The sequence below is a fragment of the Pongo abelii genome, chromosome 13 (genome assembly GCF_028885655.2).
Source record: "Pongo abelii isolate AG06213 chromosome 13, NHGRI_mPonAbe1-v2.0_pri, whole genome shotgun sequence".
Taxonomy (NCBI): Eukaryota; Metazoa; Chordata; class Mammalia; order Primates; family Hominidae; genus Pongo; species Pongo abelii.
In genome coordinates, this window is record NC_071998.2 from 51,669,812 (window position 1) to 51,687,026 (window position 17,215).

A 17,215-nucleotide genomic window follows, 5' to 3' on the forward strand; every position below is an offset into this window, starting at 1 on the left:
GGGAATGCAAGGGAGTTCTTGTTACAAAAACACTTTATGAATCAAAAAGTAAAGTATATTTCACAAAACTCAAAATTCCTGTAGTTAATTTATAATACACTTTTTAATCAAAGCATACTCATAACCAATTGTCAAAAAGATTGAACCACTATGGATTTTATAGATGTGACTATGTTACATTTTCACATTACTTATGGTGCTAACAAGTTTTAATACTTGTGCATTTATTAAAGATTAAGCATTAAATTTTAAATTATGAAGTCTTGTTAGTTAACTGTGGAAAGTAGAACATTTCATACTTAATTTTCAGTTCTTAAAAACAGATGAACATGAGAAACAGAAAGCATTGCTATAGAGGATGCTGTAGGCAGGCTGCCAAGTCCCACTCCTGGCAAGGCCCTTGCTGCCTTCATGAGTTCAGGTTCCCTCCCCCAAGAACATACCCCTTGAAGAGGGAGGGAATGGCGGCCCACATGCAAGGGATGGTCCAGGCTTGAGTATAAAGGCTTGGCCATCTTGCCTGAATTTGGGGCAATTCTGATGGGCAATGTCAGCTCCAGCACTGCCCTTAGGATCTGCCAGGACTCTGTTGGAGTTTACCTTCCCCTTCTGCCCAGTCCTGCCTCCCCCACTGTGAGCAGTATTATTCCCAGAGCACTATACAAGAAAGCCCCAGCACACAAATCTCAGAGTGAACTCCCCAAGTAATCTAAGCTAAAACAGTAACAATAAACATGTTTGTAAAGAGGTGTCACTTAAATGCCAGTCCTCTTGCCTTGTAAGCTAGGCATCTAAGAGTACGGCCTGGAGAATGAGGTGTCTGAAATGAGGCCCTACAGAACCTGAGATTTTTAAAAGCCCCTGAGAAAAGGAACTCATCTAGAGCTTAGCCACACCCTTAACGCCATTCATGGCCCATTTCCTGACATAACATTTAGATGTAAACCAGAAACCCTAGCAACCATATGTGCGGGCAGTCATAACTGTGGAAGCCACAGTGAGCAAAACTCCTTACAAGAAGGGAATAACTAAGCTTTGGAAAGGTGGGCAGTTCTTTTTAATCTGGGATTTCAAATACAATTCGATATCCATATACATGTAAATTAATTCCCCGAGCAATCAGAAAAATTAGTAAGTTACCATTACCTAACATCATTGTTATAAAATCTAGTAAGACAACGGCACAAAACTTGACTTTCAAGAAATAATATATTTTATATTACCTAGTCTACTGAATATTTTCTAAGTAGAAAATAGTTCAGTGTTTTACACACTATTTTTCATGAGAAAAAAGGTATTCTAAATTAGTTGATATCAACTGTGAACAACTTTTAAAAAGCTTTCCTGACCTCTCCAAAATACTCAACATATCATACATGCAGTAGTAAAGTGACTTTTCTAGTACAGTCAGCCCTCCACACAGAGTTCCACATCCATGGAGTCAACCAATCACAGATCAAAAATACGTGGAGGGGAAACTGTCATGTCTGTACTGAACATTTACAAACTGTTTCTCTGGTCAGTATTCCCTAAACAATTCAGGATAATAGCTATTTATATAGCATTTACATTGTATTAGGGATTACAAGTAATCTAGAGATGATGTAAAGTACAGGGGAGGATGTGCATGGGTAACTACCACGCACTTTATATCAGGGACATGAGCAGCCACAGGTTTTGGTAATGTGAATGGAACCTAGAACCAACAGCTCATAGATACCGAGGGGTGGCTCAACTAGGTGATCCAGTTAACCGATTTTCAAACTGCTTTTTACGGTACACCCCAAAGTTCCCAGGGTTTCCTGGGATGAATGCTATGTTATCTACGGAAACTCTCTTCATGTGAGGATATTTTCCTAAAGTTTCCTCATGTAGGACTGCCTGCACATACGGCTGCTAGAGTGTCTCTAGTTCACCTAAATGTTCTGTCAGGAAATGGGCCACCGGTGGCATAAGGGAGAGGCAAAGCTGGAGCTGAGTTCTTTCTCTCGGGGAGGCTTACCTGGTGTCTTTATAGGGCCTCAGCTCTACAAGGTGCCTCCAGGGAGGGTCTGGTGCGAGAAAGCTTCTCACCACACATTTCATCCAGATCAGCTCTGCCTTATGTTTTCTGCTTTAAATATTGAGATTCTGCAGAAACTTTCATGTACAGAAAGTTTTGAAAATCTCTGTGTTAAAGTTTTTCCAAAGAAAGGACCTATCACAGAAAACATTCTTTCTGGTTGATACATAAGTGTTCTGTGTAAGATTTGGATTCCATGTAAGATTTTAATTCCTGAAATTTTGCCCAAAGGGTTCTGCTACTGCAATAAAAGACAGTGGGGAAGTGCAGGGGAGGGGCTAAAAGCTTTGTGTCTCAACTGTGAGTAAGTTTTGTAAGTAGAAGCCATTCTGTCGAGTTCACATGTTCATGGTATTATTAACACCTAGCTCAGTACCTGACACAGGTGTGTGCTCAGTAAGTATTTAATGAACAAATTGGAAAAACATATAAAATCATAAATTACCAAACATAGATGCAATGTTTTATAACAGCATCAAGCATTAATAAAATAGGGAAAGATGCCATTTCGAGAAGATTCTAAAATATAAGACCACAAAAAGTTGACGATAAATGAAAAACATGCCCATATAAAGCTGCCTGCCCATATCAAAAAATTGTCTGCCCATATCAAAAAGCAAACTTTTCCCAACAAAAAATAATCTTACCTTATATAGGAATCTTCTGAGAACATTACTCTTTCCAAGTGATCATTTATTCAAATATCAATTGTGGTTTCTGATACCAAAATGGTGCTATAGAAGCAAGCTGGATTCACTCCTCCCACAACCCTCACAGAAAACCAAAAACAAATATACAGCACTGGCCGGGCGGGGTGGCTCACGCCTGTAATCCCAGCACTTTCAGAGGCCAAGGCGGGAGGATCACGAGGTCAGGAGATCAAGACCATCTTAACCAACATGGTGAAACCCCGTCTCTACTAAAATACAAAAAATTAGCTGGGTGTGTAGGTGTGTGCCTGTAATCCCAGCTACTTGGGAGGTCGAGTCAGGGGAATTGCTTGAACCCGGCAGGCGGAGGTTGCAGTGAGCTGAGATGGCACCACTGCACTCCAGCATGGCGACAGAGCAAGATTCCGTCTTTAAAAAAAAAAAAATATATATATATATATATACACACACACACACATTTTATATATATATACATATATACACATATATATTTTTATATATATTTTTCTTTTCTATATATATACATATATAAGTATATACATATATATGTATATACATATGTGTATATATATGTATATATATATATACAGCACCAAGTCGTCACCAGCAATTTCCTAGAACTCAAATATGAGGAGGAGTCAGTTCCCAGAGAAGTAAAAAAATTCCAAGCAAATGGTAAGAGAATAAGAGACTTCTATATCCTCAGCACCCCCTTCCTTTGATCTGCCTGAAGTCAAGTGTGCAGAAAATAAACCCCCCACTCACAGTTTCTACACTAGAATAGAGATCAAGGTGGACAACCAGCTTCCCCACCATTGTGTGTTTCCTAGGAGGACACCTGTCCCTTCTTCAATCTTTAGGAAGCACTGGGAGTACCTGAAGAAAGAAATATCCCTCAAGACAGCTAGACACAAAGAGAGATGGCAGGAATACCATTCCCAGCCCTGGAAACTCAGCAACTCAGCCAACAGAGATGCCAAATCAGAGTGGCAGCTCAGCAGTACTACACTGTAGAAGGTTTGTTCCACAGGTCTCCCGGGAATGAACCCCTAGCTAGCCCTCTCACACCCTTTGGGAAATACCCCATTCAGGACAGGCAGCACTCTGATCCTTTACTAGAGCTAAGGAAAACCTGGGCTTAAGGCACCATCTGATACCAAAAAGGAAGCCGTAACCTAGCAGAAAAAGAAAAGAAAAGAAAGAAAGAAGGATCAAGAATATCCTTGGTAAATATATCCAAGGTATAAGAATCTCTAAGTGGACATATCTAATAGTAACCAAAAAAAAAAAAAAAAAAAAAAAAAGGATGGGTGCAGTGGCTCATGCCTGTAGTCCCAGCACGTTGGGAGGCCAAGGCAGGCGGATCACCTGAGGTCAGGAGTCCGAGACCAGCCTGGCCAACATGGTGAAACCCTGTCTCTAACTAAAAATACAAAAATTAGCTGGGTGGCCAGGCGCGGTGAATCCCAGCACTTTGGGAGGCCGAGGCGGGCAGATCACAAGGTCAGGAGATCGAGACCATCCTGGCTAACACGGTGAAACCCTGTCTCTACTAAAAATACAAAAAATTAGCCAGGCATGGTGGTGGCGGACGCCTGTAGTCCCAGCTACTCGGGAGACTGAGGCAGGAGAATGGCGTGAACCCGGGAAGCAGAGCTTGCAGTGAGGAGAGATTGCGCCACTGCACTCCAGCTTGGGCGACAGAGCAAGACTCCGTCTCACAAAAAAAAAGTTAGCTAGGCATGGTGGCACATGCCTGTAATCCCAGCTAAGGAGCGCTGAGGCAACAGAATTGCTTGAAACTGGGAGTCGGAGGTTACAGTAAGCCGAGATCACGCCACTGAACTCCAGCCCAGGTGACAGACCAAGACTCTGTCTCAAAAAAAAAAAAGAAAAGAAAAGAAAAGAAAGAAAAAAGAAGAGAGAAGACTGAGATAAATAACTAAGCCTACAATAACACAAAGTCATACACATACATCCACAAGAAACAATAGCAAACAGGGAACCATGAACTCCCCAAATGGACAAAGCAAGAAACCTGTGACTGACTGGCCCTAATAATATAGCTATATGTAAGCTCTCTGATCAGGAATTCAAGATAGCACTTTCAAGGAAACCAGTGATCTCCAAGATAACACAGAAAAGCAATTCAAGAATTTATCAAAGAAATTTAACAAAGATGGGGCACTTTGGCTCACGCCTGTAATCCCAAAACTTTGGAAGGCCAAAGCGGGCAGATCACGAGGTCAGGAGATCGACACCATCCTGGCAAACACGGTGAAACCCCGTCTCTACTAAAAATACAAAAAATTAGCCAGGTGTGGTGGCGGGCACCTGCAATCCCAGCTACTTGGGAGGCTGAAGCAGGAGAATCACTTGAACCCGGGAGGCAGAGCTTGCAGTGAGCCGAGATCGCGTCACTGCACTCCAGTTTGGGCAATAGAGCAAGACTCTGTCTCACAAAAAAAAAAAAAAGAAAGAAATTTAACAAAGAGATTGAAATAATTTTTAAAACATCAAACAGAAATCTTGGGACTAAGAAATACATTTGCTGAACTAAAAAATTCATCAGAGGCTCTCAACAGCAGAATTGATCAAGCAGAGGAAAGAAACAGTAAGCTTGAAGACAGGCACATACATAGACACAGGAGAAAAAAAATAAAACAAAAAGAAGATTGCCAACAAGATATAGAAAATTAGCGCCAAAGACCAAATCTAAGAATTACTTCTGTTCGAGAGGGAACTGAGCAAGATCAAAGAGTAGAAAGCTTATTCAAAGAAATAACAATAGAAAACTTTCCAAAACTTGAAAAAGATAAATAAATAAAATAAATTTAAAAAAATATTAGCTGGGCATGGTGGCACACACCTGTAATCCCAGCTACGGAGGGCTGAGGCAGCAGAATTGCTTGAAACTGGGAGGCAGAGGTTACTGTGAGCCGAGATACGCCAGGTATAGAAAAGTTAGAGATCACCAAACAGATATGACCCAAATAAGATTACCCCAAGGCATATAATAAATTTCACAAAGGTCAAAGATAAAGGATCTTAAAATCAGGAAGAGAAAAGAAGCAATGACATATAAAGGAGCTCTATCTAACTGGCCTGGCAAGAGATCCCTGAATGAAATCATATAGGCCAAGAAGTAGTGAGATGGCATTTTCAAAGTGCTGAAAAATGGGGATTGTCATACAAGAATACTGAAACCAGCAAAGCTGTCCTTCAAACATAAAGGAGTGATAAAGTCCTTCCCAGATAAATGAAAGCTGAGAGAATTCGCCATCACCAGACACATCTTACAAGAAATCTTAAAGGGAGTTCTTCAATATGAAGCAGGGAGGGGAAAAAACCCACTAACATGCAAGAGGAAAACATTTAAAGATGCAAAACCCACTAAAATTAAGTACATGAACAAATTCAGAATACTCTATTACTGTAATAGTGGTATTGATATGCTTTGATATTTGACCCCTCCAAACCTTACAGTGAAAGCTGATCCTCAATGTTGGAGGTGGGGCCTAATGGGAGGTGTTTCCATCATGGGGGTGGATCACTCATGAATGGCTTGGTGCCAGCTTCATGGTAATAGGTGAGTTCTCACTCCATTAGTTCCCATGAGAGCTGGCTGTTAAAAAGAGTCTGGCCCTCCCTTCTCTTTTTTTTTTTTTTTTTTTGAGACGGAGTCTTGCTCTGTCGCCCAGGCTGGAGGCAGTAGCACGATCTCGGCTCACTGCAAGCTCTGCCTCCCAGGTTCACGCCATTCTCCTGCCTCAGCCTCCAAGTAGCTGGGACTACAGGCACCCGCCACCACGCCTGGCTAATTTTTTGTATTTTTAGTAGAGACAGGGTTTCACCGTGTTAGCCAGGATGGTCTCGATCTCCTGACCTTGTGATCCGCTCACCTCCGCCTCCCAAAGTGCTGGGATTACAGCCATGAGCCATGGTACCCAGCCCCTTCTCTCTCTTACCATGTGATCTCTGCACATGCTGGCTTCCCTTCACCTTCCACCATGAATGGAAGCAACGTGTGACCCTCACTAGATGCAGAAGTCTAATCCAGAGCTTTTCTAAACATCAGAACTGTGAGCCAAATAAATCTTTTTTCCTTATAAATTACCCTGCCTCAGGTATTCCTTCATAGCTACACAAGGAAAGTCAGATGGAATCCACACATAACTCCAGTATGAAGCCCCAAAGAAAAACATCTCAAAAACAATAACTACAGCAACCTATTAAAAAGCAGGCAATATTAAAATATGTAAATTAAGAAAACAAAAAATCAAAACATGGGGTGGGGGGGAGTTAAAGCACAGGGTTTTTTTGTTTTTATTTTGTTTCTATTCTTTTCTGTATACGTTGTCACCTCTTTAAATATTTAAGGTAATAGATATCCCAGTTACCCTGATTTGATCTTTATATATTATATGAATGTGTATGCCAAAATAGGTATAACTATTATGTATCAATGAAAACAAATAAATAAATGATAATTACACCATCCATGAATAAGATAAAGTGGCTTAAAGGGGTCCATAAAAACTGGCTTATAAAGTTCCACCACAATGAACTCCAACAAAGTACTGAAGCATTTTCAAGATTTCCTATGATTGAATTTTTGTTTTGTTTTGTTTTGTTTTGTTTTGTTTGAGACAAAGTCTCGCTCTGTCACCCATACTGGAGTACAGTGGCGTGATCTCGGCTCACTGCATCCTCCTCCTCCTGGGTTCGAGCAATTCTCCCACCTCAGCCTCCTGAGTAGCTGGGATTACAGGCACGCGCCTCCACACCTGGCTATGTGTTTTTGTATTTTTAGTAGAGATGGGGTTTCACCATGTTGGCCAGGCTGGTCTTGAACTCCTGACCTCGGGTGATCCACCCACCTCAGCCTCCTAAAGTGCTGGGATTACAGGTGTGAGCCACCACACCCAGCCTGAAGTTTAACCTTTAAGGGAAAACTACCTGTACAGCTTCTTTACAGTTGGAAACCTCCATGAGAATTAAGAGGCTTTCAAAAGTGCACTTTATTCAAAGCAACCAAACTACAAGTAACATGCAAACTGAAAAAAATACACAAAGCCTGAAATATTAAAATAAAAATAAACAGTAAATGGTCAAATGTTTCTGTTAAAATCAAACATTTCGTAAATAATGTTAATCTTCATTAGGTAGGCATAGTGAGATAACTTATCGAACATGAAGACAACAAAGGCAACCCAACTAATTCAAGTCCTTTCTCAGGCATAATATCTTCCCAAAAACCACTCAGTTTTTTAACCACACTTAAAGGAAAATTGTTAAATAAGTTTTCTGTCTCTGATTAGAAAATCATATTAGAGATCATACAATTGACTGCTATGTCCTCTCAGAAATATATATTGTAGGTCAGGCGCGTTGGCTCACACCTGTAATCCCAGCACTTTGGGAGGCCAAGGCAGGTGAATCACCTGAGGTCAGGAGTTCGAGACCAGCCTGGCCAACATGGCAAAACCTCATCTCTACTAAAAATACAAAAATTAGCCAGGCATGGTGGCACATGCCTGTAGTCCCGGCTACTCGGAAGGCTGAGGCAGGAGAATCACTTGAACCTGGGAGGCAGCAGTTACAGCCGAGATTGCACCATTGCACTGCAGACTGGGCAACAGAGCAAGACTCCATCTCGAGGAAAAAAAAAAAAGAAATATATATTGTAAAGTAACTTTATGCATGAGTTCAAGAAACTTTATGCATGATTCCTCAAATAAGGAAATCCTCTATGAAGCCCACACAAATAATAAGTCACTGGGAGGAAGGAAAGGGGGAAGAGAGGAAGGGATAGATTCATGACAATTGGCTATATTAAGTTTGAGGTATGTTGTCTGTAGATTTCACTTATGCAACAAATATAAATCTGTGATTATCACTGACAATCAAAATATGGTAGAGTGAACATTTCTAATAAGCAGTTTTCTATAATTCTAAAATTTCCTATACATCAGTCTAGTACTAATCAAGGCATCACACAGGATGCATGACTGTACTATTCTATAGGCTGACTTTGTAATATTTATCCCTAAGAAGCTAAAAGTATGTTAGATTAACAACAGCTGAAAGAAGCATGAAACTGCACATATCTATGACATACAAGTTGTGATACCTGGTCAACACACAAAAATAGGATACATGTATCACTGCTCTCAGGAAGCTGAATATCTCATGGGAGAGACAAGACCAAAACACACAAATTAATGAAGAGTTCTACGAGAACAGAACATAATAAAGTGGTAAAACTGACCATTAGAGCTATATAAATCACAAGAAAAAAGACCAATGTTGGTTCAAGTAGCGACAAAAAAAACTTACAAATTATAGATTTGTTAGTTTCAAGTCCAGTGCAGAGATTTATTTCCACCTACTGCCTGTGCCTTGGGTAAAAGTTATCAATCACTTGCTGGAAATGCTTTTACAATAACTTAAGCAACATACATTTTTAATAACTGTAATATTATATATAGATATACTCCATCTTAAACAAATATCCTCAGTTTCTCATTTTTGACACTTTTACAAAAAAGGAGTCAGTTAGGGTAAGTTAATCAACCTTCCTAAGATTTTAAGCAAGAAGCCCAGACAATCTCAAAAAACTATTCTCAATCTAGAGAAACACAATGTTGAGATCATTTTAACATGAATTAAAATACATTCCAAGTAACGCATGGAAAAACATACAAACTAACTTTAATGTAAAAACTATTTGCCCTGTACTACTGCAAGACTAAAGAGGACTGTGTTACAGCCTTCAGAAGCTGGGCTCAGACTCTATGTCTCTTCTCACAGTCCTAGCAAATCTTTTTTCATTTGTTTACTTTTATTTTAGGATTGCAGGTATATGTGAAGGTTTGTTATACAGGTAAACTCATGTCATGGGGGTTGGTTGTAGGGATAATTTCATCACCCAGGTATTAAGCCTAGTACCCAGTAGTTATTTATCTGATAGGTTAGACAGATAAAGTACACTTAACTCCTGACAAGGACTGACTAGCTTCCTCCAATGTACTTTCCCGAAGGGGTCAGAATCTAAGTATATGTCTAATTGAAAATCACCATCTATTCCCTAGAGAGAAACAAAACCCTCTGTCAAGATATAACTCGATCCTTCAAATGTGGGGTTTTATTTCTGACTTCAAGAATGTTTCCAAGTAACACATCTAAAGAAAGAACCTTAGGTGGTAAACAAACGGTGTTGGTTCAGACATTTCTCCTACCTACACCTCCAAACGCCCCCCCATCCCCATCACCTGTCAGTTATCACAAGATTAGAATATAGCCACATTACAGCCCTCTGAAAATCTTCTTTCTTATGCCACAGTCTGGCCCCCCAAAATGAGGGGCATGTTTCTCTTTTAGTTCTGCATAAAATCTAATTCAAAGAAAGTTGATGGTGTAAGAAGAAACGCAGGGAGGCTTTATTCTTGCCTACTCCATCTTTACTCTTTTCTTTTCTCCTTAAAGCTATAGGAAAAATCAGATAATAGTTTGAATCCCAACTGCAAGACTTATTAATAACTAGATAAACCTTTAAGACTCTAAATAATTCTCAGTCTTTTTTTTTTTTTTTTGAGACGGAGTCTCGCTGTGTCGCCCAGGTTGGAGTGCAGTGGCGCGATCTCGGCTCACTACAAGCTCTGCCTCCCAGGTTCACGCCATTCTCTTACCTCACCTCCCGAGTAGCTAGGACTACAGGCGCCCGCAACCACGCCTGGCTAAATTTTTTTTATTATTTTTAGTAGAGATGGGGTTTCACCATGTTAGCCAGGATGGTTTCGATCTCCGGATCTTGCGATCTGCCCGCCTCGGCCTCCCAGAGTGCTGGATTACAGGTGTGAGCCACTGCGCCCGGCCAGTCCTCAGTTTTAAAATGGGGCAAAAAAAAAAAATCCACCTACTTGAGACATCTGTCGTCTGTGTTACCAGAGACGATTTCTTTTTTTTTTTCTTTTTTTTTTTTTTTTTTGAGACAGAGTCCCGCTCTGTCGCCAGGCTGGAGTGCAGTGGCGTGATATCGGCTCACTGCAACCTCCACCTCCCTGGTTCAAGCGATTCTCCTGCCTGGCGTAATGAGGGAGATGGTGGGAGGGGTGGCCACAATCAGTTGTAAGATGCAAAAGCAATGTCTAAAGTAAGGACAGCACATAGTCCAGAGAGTCTTTAAGCAAACCCTAAGTGAAACATGGACAGATGAGAGCAGCATGGGCCCGTAAGTAAGGAGGGAATCGTAGGCAGTCTTTCCAATAATGCCATCCAGAGCTTGGTACCTGGAGGTAGAATCCAAGAGGAAGGAGTAGACTTGAAATGCCAACCTATAAGGTCAGAGAGACAGCAGAGAAAACAATATAGTGACAGATATGTCAAGCACAGGAGAGGCCACCCACTAGAGAAAAGTAAAGGCAACTATCCCATACTGAAGGGGAGATACAGCTCAACAAGGACAGGACAGGCAGAAGAGGACGCTGGTGCACACACACTCACATGTGCATACAGAACCTTACAGCCCTTCATCCTCTCGTTTTGTCAACTCAATAAAAATATTCCTGTGACTCTGATCATGAGTCACAGAATCAGAATGACTGGAGGTCATTCTTGCTAATCTTGTGACTTGGGGGAGTGAAGGAACTGGAGTCCAGACAAGCAGAGTTATTCGTCCAAAGCCACATGCACTAGTGCATAATAAAAACTACAGCCCTGATTACTGGGCCCTCGTGTCCTAAGCTCTGCCACACTGCCTATCTCCAAATACTTCCATGAATTTGTGTTGCTTCTAACATCTTTCAAAGCTCACCTCAAATATATTATAAGGATTGCTAAAATGAATTTGAATAATGACAACATTTACCTCAAAATTATTCATGCTGAGGAAATGTAATATTTCATACATCTACTAGAAAATATCTTTAGGGGCATTTATAACACTCTCTTTCCTACAGTAGTTATCTTAGGAAATAGTACATAGAATCAGTGTTATAACTCACTACTGCATTTTATTATTTTATCATTATAAACAATGGCCAAGGTTAAGGATAATAGTGACAGTATAAATCTACTCTTAATGCGTATGATGGAGGCTGTATACTTAATAACTAACAGAGTAATTAACACTGAACATATACAAGCTGCAAGAAAGAAATACTTTGAAAATGGGCATAATTATTCTCACTCATGATTAGTGATGCTCTTTCCCAAAGACACAAGACACCAGAATCCATCTTAGCCCTGACCAGAATATTCTTCCTGAAGTGATCATTAGGAGACAACATCAACCTGTTCCCAGGAGAAGATAAGACAGCCATCTCTCTTAATTAGAAAGCAGACACTTCATTTAAACTTTCCTAATACTGAAAACTCAAATTAATGTCCCAGGCATCCTCATTTATTAATTCCTTAACAAATCCCCAGAAAAGTTTTGCTACTAACTTTTCAGATTTCTTAAGCAAGACATAGTATGTAGTTGCCTACATACTAGATTGTATTAACATGTTGAATTCACTCATTTCATTTAATTTTATCCACACTTTAAGTGAATGTCAGAAAGAGCATCAAGATAACAAAGAAGCTGAGAAACTGTCCAGGAGCCTACCCATTGTTGAAAATATTTCTCCTAGTCTCTCCAAGCTAAGTTCTGAAAAAACTAAAAGATGACATTCCAACAAACTTTACAGTAATGCTGTACAAACACAACAGAGATCCCTGTCCTTAAGCATGTGCTCAAACCAGGCCCACAAATAACACCTGAGTGCTGGGTGCAGTGGCTCACACCTGTAATCCCAGCACTTTGGGAGGTTAAGGCAGCAGGATCACTTGAGCCCAGGAGGTCAGCACCGGCCTGGACAACACAGTAAGACTCCATCTCTACAAAAAGTAATAACAAATAAACATCTGAGTAATGAATAACCCCATCACATTCTCTTGTCACTGGAGCCTGTATGAGTCCTAGGCCACCTATCAAAAAGTTTAATTTGGCCAGGCGTGGTGGCTCATGCCTGTAATTCCAGCACTTTGGGAGGCCAAGGAGGGTGGCTCACCTGAAGTCAAGAGTTCGAGACCAGCCTGGCCAACATGGTGAAACCCCATCTCTACTAAAAATACAAAAATTAGCCAGGCGTGGTGACACACGCCTGTCATCCCAGCTACTCGGGAGGCTGAGGCAGGAGAATCGCTTGAACCTGGGAGGCGGAGGTTGCAGTGAGCCGAGATCACACCACTGCACTCCAGCCTGGGCAACAGAGCGAGGCTCTGTCTCAAAGAAAAAAAAAAAAAAAAGTTTAATTTATTCCATTAAGACAGCTAAGAATTGATCAAATGAAATGTGTAAGTGAAGCATTTTTTAAATAAGTTTAATAGCTTCCCACTAACTTTTTTGGATCACGAAACTCCACAGCAAATCAGAAACTGTCTGGATTTATCTCATATGTCCTAGAATCTTTGCCCTTCCAATTAAAACTTTATTTCTACTTAAATGTCATTTTATATAATTAGGAACTTTGCTATATTTATGTTTTGTGGAGAAAGCTTACAACTTCGCACTTCACCAAATGATTAAACCTCAGGGGACATAATGGCAAGATGGAGACAGCTATCATGCATTGTATTTCAATGCCTAATCAACAGAAGAACTTGAAAGAGGCCATTATCTTTCAGCTGGAGAGCTACTGGGCTGGCACAAGCACCTGAAAAACATCCTATAATATTCACAACCATAATAACACCATTTTTCCTGGGTTGTCAAGAATATGCTTCATATACTTCTGTGTGTTATCCTACATGTACATGTATTAGAGAAAATATAACAGATATTTAAACTCTCTTAAGACTGAAAACAATGAAAACAAGTTGAAACACAAAACTGACCTACCACAAGGGATACCAGGGTGACTGACAGACTAATAATTACAAATGAGTAGCCAATGTACCACATGATCCACTTTACAGAGAGACACAATCTTAAAATTATTGCCCAGGAAGATGAGGGAAGAGGCTCACAAATACAGGATATAGCAAGTTTAAAACACATACTAGCATTAATATATTAATATTCTTATTTTTTCCCGATACCCATCATCCAAGGAGTGCTAACAGGCCTCCTGATTCATCCCTACTCTCCTTCTATCCCCCACCACACTAAATGGAACTTCTCATTTAATTAGAGGAGGGCCAGGCATGGTGGCTCACGCCTGTAATTCCAGCACTTTGGGAGATCACCTGAGGTCAGGAGTTCAAGACCAGTCTGGCCAACATGGTGAAACTCCGTCTCTACTAAAAATACAAAAATTAGCCAGGCGTGGTGGTGCACACCTGTAATCCCAGTTACTCAGGAGGCTGAGGCAGGAGAATCGTTTGAACCCAGGAGGTGGAGGTTGCAGTGAGCCGAGATCGCACCACTGCACTCCAGCCTGGGCAACAGAGTGAGACCCTGTCTCGAAAAAATAAATAGAAATAAAAAATAAAAAATAAATTGGCTGGGTGTGGTGGCTCATGCCTGTCATCCTACCACTTTGAGAGGCCAAGGTGGGCAGACTGCCTGAGCTCAGGAGTTCAAGACCAGCCTGGGCAACATGGTGAAACCCTGTCTCTACTAAAATACAAAAAATTAGTTGGGCCTGTAATCCCAGCTACTCGGGTGGCTAAGGCAGGAGAATTGCTTGAACCCAGGAAGCGGAGGTTGCAGTGAGCCGAGATCGTGCCACTGCACTCCAGCCTGGGCAACAGAGCAAGACTTCATCTCAAAAAAAAATAAAATAAAACAAAAATAATTAGAGGAGGATGAACCAGAAGATCATTAAGAGGGTTTGAAACTACACCCAGGAAGTCAACTCTTCACTCCTAACTACCTCCTACATGCCATCCAACAAATGCTCAAAGTAAAGATGCCTAACAAATTCTTGAAGCCTAAAATATTTATCAATTCATGTCTCACAAAATGGACTACAGGCAACTTTACATATACAGTCATGCATCACTTAATAACAGAGATACTTTCTGAGAAATACGTTGTTAGGCAATTTTGCCATTGTGTGAACATCATGGAGTGGACTTACACAAATCTAGATAGTGGATCTACTACAGACCTAGGCTATATGGCATAGGTTATTGCTTCTAGGCTACAAACCTGTACTGTACTAAATATTGCAGGCAATTTTAACACAAAGTATTTAGCTACAAAGTATTTATGTAGCTAAACATATCTAAACATGGAAAAAGAATTTTTCAATTGCATTATAAATTCAGGATGACCATTATATATGTGGTCCATCATTGATCTAAACATTGTTATACAGTGCATGACTGTACAAGTTACCATGGGGTTTATGGTTTCCAAGCACAATCCCAGACAGAATAGAAGACAATTAATTATTACAGTCAAAAACTCCCTTACAGCTCACATAAATCTGAATCCACCAAATCAAAGAACAAAATCCTCTTCAATATGTGCCCGATGCGCAAATTTCAAAACTCCAAAGCAAATAAATATTAAACAAGTAACTTGCCAAGACTTGGGCTCTCCAAAGTGGAGATAATTAATGCTATAGAGGTCCATGTCTTCGGTGTGCCATGCAAACGTGGTCTTCCACATGCCAAAATAGAGATATGGGGTATTTACACCCTCAATAGAAATGCCACACTCTTCTTCAACCACATCCAAGACTGTATTCAGGCGAGCTATGTTCCACTCATCCACACCCTGGAAAGAGAGAGAAAAAAAGAGAGAGAAAACAAATCTTACTAAACCATGAAAGATAGCATTTACTAATCAAACCACTATCCACCAAAATTATTACACTGTATATTCTAACTAACTGAAAACCGAAAAATAAAACAATCCTTATTCAAGAGCCACATACATATGTCCATTATTATTAGTCAAAGATTACTACCAGCATAATGTGGTTCCATATAACTATTTGGTAGAAATTTATACCAAATAGCGTCCTGATGCCAAATGGAAATGAAAGTTACAGACCCACTCCCAACTTGGCTGTCAGCAAAAAATTACTGATTCAAAGTAGATGATCTGGCATGTGCTTTCCCTCTTTGGCACACCTTTTTGTTTTTGGGGTTTTGAGATTTGGGTTTTATTGGGATTTTTTTGCACATTAGTTTAGAGGTAATATTCACCATCACATATCACATCAAGAAACCAATAGCAAAATATATCTTCTGTTATCTCTCTCCCATCCCTATCCATTCAATCTTAGCATGTAATACGTTGTTTCCTTAAAATTCCACTCTAATTATCGGAAAAACTCTTGGCAGTATCCACTAATCACTGTGCTTCTACTGATGCTTCAAATAAATATTAACCTCTTATCTTAATGAAAAAATTTAAACACATAATGCCTATTAAAAATACTTATCCAAACTTTGGTAAAACTGCTGGAATAATGTAATTTTATAACAGTATAACAATATGGATGGTGATGGCAAGGAGAGGGAAGGTTAGAGTCACTACTATAAGAGTTAAGGTGATAGGAAAAGATTCTGGTTTGATTAGAACTTAACAATCTTTTTTTTTTTTTTCCCTGAGACAGAGTCTCACTCTGTCGCCCAGGCTGGAGTGCAGTGGTGCAATCTCAGCTCACCGCAACCTCTACCTCCCAGGTTCGAGCAATTCTTATGCCTCAGACTCCCACACCGCTGGACCTACAGGTGGAGGCCACCGCACCCAGCTAATGTTTTGTATTTTGAGACAGGAGTTTCGCCATGTTGCCTAGGCCGGTCTCAAACTCCTGGCCTCAAGTGACCTGCCCACCTCAGCCTCCCAAAGTGCTGAGATTACAAGCGTGAGCCACCACACCCAGCCAATCACTCATGAATTCACTACAGTTCACAACTGCTTAGAAATTTTTACAAACTATGTATTTTTACCATATATTTTTATCAAATTATAAATATCAGAGACTAGGCACATTCCTATGTAATCATGGGGAAACTGAAATGCCTTTAAAGCCATTCCAACCTTTTCGTGCTAATGCACTATTAGAGAAGCACATTGGCCAGGTGCAGCGGCTCACGCCTGTAATCCCAGCACTTTGGGAGGCTGAGGAAAGCAATTCACTTGAGCCCAGGAGCTCAAGACCAGCCTGGGCAACATGGCAAGACCCCATGTCTATTTTAAAAATAAAAAATTAAAGAAGGGTATTAAATTCATCTATGTCTACCAAAATTGTCCTCTCCAATAACTATAACAATAATGGCTTCACATACGACCACTTCTAACATTTCCTGAACACACTAAAAGCTTTTAGAGTTGTTCTGTTTTCATTTTGGTCTTTAAATGATTTTCTAATCAGTGTGTTAATCTTACTGTCTAAAGCTTTGGGGTTAAAAAAACTATTGATGAAGCAGCTAATGAAACTCTGACTCAGGTAACATAACTGAACATGCCAAACGACATAATTTAATTCCCAAATTCTCGTAAGTAGCCACTCTGTCTACAACTTAGGCCGCACGC

At 40.3% G+C, this 17,215-nt stretch overlaps 1 protein-coding gene across 15 annotated transcripts in view; it reads right to left on the reverse strand.

Annotated features, from left to right (window-relative positions):
* Positions 1 to 17,215, reverse strand: part of KDM4C (lysine demethylase 4C) — a 412,741-nt gene that overhangs the window by 304,536 nt on the left and 90,990 nt on the right. For all 15 annotated transcript variants that reach the window (XM_054519941.2, XM_024251879.3, XM_063713994.1 and 12 more), the window contains one exon: positions 15,252 to 15,445. In XM_054519941.2, coding sequence (XP_054375916.1) covers positions 15,252 to 15,445 — 194 coding nt within the window. The remainder of the gene's footprint in view (positions 1 to 15,251; positions 15,446 to 17,215) is intronic.